Source organism: Acartia tonsa, chromosome 7 (genome assembly GCF_053477335.1).
Source record: "Acartia tonsa isolate MP-2025a chromosome 7, ASM5347733v1, whole genome shotgun sequence".
Taxonomy (NCBI): Eukaryota; Metazoa; Arthropoda; class Copepoda; order Calanoida; family Acartiidae; genus Acartia; species Acartia tonsa.
In genome coordinates this window covers 46,453,127-46,459,561 of record NC_137266.1, presented here as the reverse complement: position 1 = coordinate 46,459,561, position 6,435 = coordinate 46,453,127, and the positions used below count along the sequence as shown (strand labels likewise).

At 31.3% G+C, this 6,435-nt stretch overlaps 1 protein-coding gene across 1 annotated transcript; it reads right to left on the bottom strand.

The window, feature by feature from the left end:
• Positions 1-2,523: 2,523 nt before the first annotated feature.
• On the bottom strand, positions 2,524-6,435 carry LOC145324577 (uncharacterized protein SYNPCC7002_A0175-like). The gene is made up of 7 exons (XM_080167160.1): positions 6,323-6,435; positions 5,776-5,807; positions 5,330-5,383; positions 4,723-4,828; positions 4,439-4,519; positions 3,919-3,995; positions 2,524-2,989 (listed from the first exon to the last, which is right to left on the bottom strand). Exons 1-7 carry the CDS (start codon positions 6,359-6,361, stop codon positions 2,881-2,883), a joined length of 498 nt encoding a protein of 165 aa, XP_080023286.1. The 5' UTR covers positions 6,362-6,435; the 3' UTR covers positions 2,524-2,880.

Sequence of the window (6,435 nt, the reverse complement as noted above, 5' to 3'; positions counted from 1 at the left end):
AGTTTTAAAAAACATCAAATAATGTAAAAAGTAAAAAAAATAATTGATAAAATTTTCTTGGAGGAAGAATGATTTCAAATCCCTGTTTTTTTAAGGTTCGTGTGTGTGTGTGTTAAAATTGCGTACATCAGGGTTTTTATATTTTCCAGAATTAACCAATGATCTTTGTACAGAAAATAAACTTTAAGACGTATTATTTACCCTAGTCAAAACTTTTACGCAAATTATTTCTACGCTTTTTAAAAATTGAATTAAAGAGTATATAATCTAAAATAATAAACATTTAAATTATCATTTAAGATGAGTGCCATTGTAATAGTCAATCAAACTTAAGCAAAATAGTCAAAAAAAAGTCTTGTAAAGGGCTAAAATAAACCGTTTGTCGTCAATCTCATTTATCATATGTTCAATTGAAACAGAAAATTGCAAAATCTACTTAAGGATTTTTTTGAATTTTTAAATTTGGCATAGATATTCTTAAAGTATGAAATGGCACCTTTCATATAAGCTAATATCATATCGAACCTATATTCGCCCTTTAAGGGGGATAGGAATACTCACTCCTTATTCAACTCCATTTTTATTTTAGTTTTAATTTTTTTTTGGGGGGGGGATTTTTATAGGTGCGATTTATCTTGTGGTACCCTTCCCCAAAATAGTTATAAACCTTACCGGGACCTATGAGAAGCTTCCTTGTTAAGGAGAACTCGATCGGTTCAGCGGTTAGCGAGATCCTTCGGTAAAAACACACAGACAAACACACAGAAAGACAAATAGACATCCTGTTACTTTAGTATAAGGATAGATCATTTTGTATAACAAGGATATTTGTTGAAATCTAAACTTTTCTATAATTTGTATACAAAATTATTCTGGAGCTTCCCGTCAATGGTAAAAATGTAACAGTAAAGATTTTGAATTAATTGTATTGATATAGTCATTTAAAATGTATCAACATCCATAAGTAGCGAAGGTAAATAATTATGGATGGGCATCCAGAAAAAAATGAAATTATAGATAGAAAATTTAGCAATCGATCTAGCCCCCCAACCAATAAGCCAATCTTAAAAACAAAGCAAAACAATTGCAAGACTTAAATAGCTTGGAACTATGTGAAGATTCTATAAAACGGAGAAAATAATTTTTTTAGTAGTTGGATGTGTAGGTTTTTATCCAGGTAATCAAACTGGTAAATCCTCTATAATACAAAGTAGAATGATGTCTGTCCGCCTGTCTGTCCATCCGTCCTTCCCTTAAGAACTCGGTAACCACTGAACCGATCTGATTTTCCTTTCAGAGAATATATCTACTGGTCCTGTGGTGGTTTTAGCTATTTTCTTGGGGGGTGGGACACCCCAAATCCCCCAAAAAACAAAAATCCGCCCCCATTTTTTTTGCTGAAGATTTTTTTGGTCTAAGATATAGGCTTAAACTAAATAAAAATAGGTATAATCTATTAGACAAGAATGGAGTTTGTAAAGCTTTTGAAAAGTTACCTGACAACAAATTTAAAAAAAAAGAATGCGATTCTCAAATTCAAAATATTTACGTTCAACAAAATAAAATGACGAAAAGTAATTTTATATGTCAACTTTGGATGCTTTGATTCAAACCCAAAAATATAACTTTTTTATATTTTTGCTCCTCCAAAAAATTAGCTAAGGATTATTTAAAGAAAAGCCTTCCTGCCTTTTAATTGTAAGGTTTGGTGAGTTATGTAAAATAAGTAGTAAAGGGAAATACTGAAATCAATATGCACTATCAAAAACAATAAACTTTTAAATTACCATTTTACACATATAGAAAAGCTAATGCTTGGAAGAAGCTTAAATTTTATACAAATTAATTGAAAAATCTCTAAAAGTATTATCAGTTCCCAGCCAGTTTGCTTTTAATTTTAATCAGGTATGCTAATTTTTCTGAAAGCTGCCTGAAAGGGTAATCGACCGAAAATGTTTTTTACCAAGAAATAAATACGAGAAGTAGCTTGGTGTCTGTCCGTCCGTCCGTCTGAAGCTTAAGATCTCGGTAACCACAGAACCGATCGGATTCTACTCTTCAGGGTATATACCTATTGGTCCTGTGGTGGTTTCAAGCTATTTTCTTGAAATTACCCAGCTCAAAAAAAATTGGGGGGAGAAATTTTTTTAAATTTTTATTTTTTTAAAAACTACCTTATGTGGGAAGGCCCCTAGAGGATAGGGGCGAAGCTGCTTGTAGAAAATAAAACGTTACACATTAAACCAAACTAGACAAATATAAAAGCGTAGCTACTATTTATTAAGTTTAACAGAACGAAGTTCGAACGTTAACTAAATTCTGTAACTATAGGATGCTATGTTTATTTGTGTGGCTTAAAAGTGTTTCTTAATTAATATGTATCATTTTTATTTAAAAATCCATATTGAAAGTTTGTTTTACTGCTTCGGCTTCGGGTTTTTATATTTATTTGGTTTTTAACATTCATAAAAGTATTTGTATCGGTTAGATCATAAAGAAATTGAAGTGACAACTACGAAAGGCGACATTTAATCGAATATATATTTTTTAAATATTAAACATTTTTAAAAATATGGATACAATATTTGACAAATAAATGATTTTTATAAAAAATACCTTAAATAAATAGATTGTATTTTACTTTTAATATTAAAATATTCTATAAACAATTTTATGTACAAAACCAGCTGAGATTTTTTTTATAGATGTGGTTGAATTTGATTTGATTATCGACGGTTTCCCTCAAAGTGTTCTACTTTAGATTTGTTTAGGTTATATTTGGTACAGGATATAGCCCCGCAGGGTTAGAGCAATACCTGTAGAGACCTGGCATGTTAGAGAAAGCACCAGATTATCTTTTGCGACATTACTAAATATATATTATATAACATTATCAATAATATGAATAACCCCATTGGTGGCTCTGATATCTTGTTCCAGAACAAAGGCAGATTTTTCCTCATAACTAATATTCAACTGTCGCCAGTACCTAAACAAGGAAAGTTTAATTAATAAGTAGCGCAAAATTAATATCAATTAAGCATTAGTCAAAAATTTATATTATTAATGTGATGATTAAAAGAAAATGTCTATTACAGAAGTTAAGTAAATCACGATTTCACCTTGTAAAAGATTATCCCTAATAGTATTACAGCCAGACCGACGCTCAAATATATTATAGAGAAGAAGGTAAACCGTTGGTAGTTGTTTCTACCTCTAGTAATAGCCAAATAAAGTGCAATTTTCCCAAATAAATTACATATGATTATTAGCATTGCCGACTTTTTTGAGCTTATTGACAGGAAATATTTAAATTTGTCGTCTATCTTAAAAATGAGCAGAAAAATCACATTTCTGACAGATGGTCATTTGAAAATATAAAGTAGTTTTGCCTCTCCAAATTGTGCTAATATTCAAATAATAATGATGATATTAGATATTAGATTTTAAACGACAGTATTGAGAGCTTTCACACAAAGTACCTTGTTGAGCCCTCTCCCTGCCCCCCCCCCCCCCTTTTAATTTTTAATATGAGAGCGGGGTCGGTTAGTAGTTTTTGTTTGTTTGTTAATACTGTAGGCCAGAATAAGTTATCGTATGTTGGTTACTGGTTATCCGCATAAATTAAAACTGTCCGCAGGTGTTAGGCACTAATTCGGGGGAAAGAATGAACTGGCACTTTTTATAAAATTACGTGGTATTTATACTTTGCTTTGCAGAGAATCTTCAAGTATAGATGTATAAGCCAGACAACTAACTGGCCTTGGTCTTGGGCGACCTTTCTGCTTGTAAATTCCTTTCTGCTCTTTTGTAGCAAATAGCTGTATTCATAATTCGACGCTAATGGCTGGTATTCAAAGACCCATTAAAAGTCGGCACAGGGTCTCTGTAACTTTAATCTTCAAAAGTATTACAAACCTTGAAACAATAATAGTATCTCCTCCACATGTCAATAATTTGTTTTCGCCAAATAGAATTGCTTCAGCAGGTTTCTTCTAAAAAATAAAAACAAGGATAATAACTTTATTGACTGCGCAATATTTTTTTGTTCCACAATTGTTACAAAAGCTTACAATCTAAAAGTTATTTACTTAAACTGTATAATCTCTAGAGGACAAGATACACCATTTGGTTTTTTGTATCTCTGAACCAAATCTTGCTAATAAGTGCCTAATTACGCGACGATTGTTCTAAGACAATAATCCCTTTGTCTTTATGTCCTATGTGCATAGTAATGTGTTGCGTCTATTTTGTTCTAAAGAATTTCCCATACCTATAATAGAAATGTCGCGAACCTGCTATATTGAAAGTAAGACCGTTTTCAACGTCTTTAGTTATAACATGGTGTTAGAACGAGATAAGATCTAAGCACCTACCCGACAACTAGCCGATGCGCTACATGTTATGCCAGAGCCCAGAGTCGAGGGTAAAACAATACCTTAGGTAAAACATGTCTTAGAAGAACCGCTGACAACCCCTCGGGGTCTGACAGAAGAGCTGACAGTTCGGAAGGTGGTATCTAAATAAAAAAAAACATTAAATCCTATATACGAGATGACTGCTATTGCTCCACAATTTTAAGTGAAATTTGATATTGGTGAAGAGAAGGTTTTAGGCTATAAAGAGTTGGAGGATTTGACCATGAAAAATATACACAACTCTCTTCACCCCCCCCCCCCCCAAAAAAAATAGTTTTGAGATCATAGTGGACACGTCACATACCTTCTCAAAAGCTTCATTATTTGGGGCAAACACAGTGAACTCTCCTGGGTCTGAGAAAACAGTCCCCAAATCAGCTGCTTCCACGGCTGTTAGTAAAGTACTCAAGCTTAAAAAATAACAAACATGTTAATAAGTAGCGAAAAATTAAAGAAGTAAATGGAGAAAGTCGCTCAGTGTGACGTTATAAAAATGAGGGAGATGAGAGGAGAAGTGGGAAAGAAACCCAATAAAAGAGATGGGTATTAACTCATTTTTATGACGTCACATGTCTTTTTGAGTGACTTTCTTTATTTACAACAAAGAAAGTTAGAATTATACGATTTTTGAAATAATATTATTTAACATAGCTGGGAATTGAAGATTATTTTAGAAATAACAATCTTATGGATAATCTAAGCAGGAGATTCAATTTATCATATTGAATTAAAACCACATAGGAAAGTATTCAAAGCCAATTTCAGCATATTAAAACAGCCTAAAAAAAAGGGGATAAATTAGTCATTGGTGATTTGTCGGCCAAAAGTTTTTAAATTCATTCCATTTTTAATAGACACTATAAAAAGCTTCAGCTCAAAAAGGTTTTATATTTCTTTCTTTTTATATCTACCTTTCATTTTCAGATAACATTTCTGCTATAGATTTGATTGGTTTTCTGTAAGCTCTAAAAATTAAACATGGTCATGTTGTAATTTTATATTAATAAAACTATATAATTTAAAAAAACACTAAAAATGGGCCAATCTGTGTTATATTTTTGTGGATAAATTTACAGACTATGAGATATCTGAAAAAAAATCTGCAAACAGATTGTCATATCTTAGCTACTGATAGATATCAATGAAAAAAGAATAAATGAATATTGTGAGAGATTCTCCATACCCTGATAAAATGTTTCTTACTTCCCCTTTACTACATCCCATCTCCTTACCATAAAGGAACTTATTGACCAATATATGAATACTATATTAGCAATATAAATTGACAATCATTTCACAATATCTATTTATTCTAAACATATCTTTTTGGACCTTATTGTTCTTGTCAATATTTTACCTTGGATTACTCGCTCCAAAACTTGACATTGACTGAAAAATAAATGAATTAAATTGTTTGTCTTTTTCATTTCGATAAGTCTACTGTTCTTTTAATGAAAATCGCATACAATCTAGTAACTTTTTCAATTAGCTACTTATAAGCTGTCGCAGCAAAATGCAATATCAGCCGCCTGACTAAGTAGCAGCCTAGTCAAATCCGCAAAAATTAAACCCTCCACAATAGAATCTATTTTCAATGCGTTGAACAATCCACAGATGTAGCTAAGCCACGTTACTAATGCAAAACGATTGAACATCCATTTTCCATATAGATAAAGCTTAATAGGATGGTCAAACAAACGAACATTAAAACAAGTATAGAGTAAAAACGAATTTAACATTTAATATTATTTCGAAATATGTCCGAAATTCTGTGAATATATATCATTAATACTTTCATTTTGATAATATCATCCATATTTTTCTATTCGTTATCAACCGACGGACCGACCCTAAATGTAGAAAAAGCTACGCTTTAAATTATAGGCAATAGGAATTAAATATACCTGAAAAAATAAAATGGAAACAATAATTTTGAAAAACATTATAAAAAAATCTTCCAATTATATAAAAAAAATCTTGGAAATGTGATTTTATTGTAAGACTTAATGAAACTAAC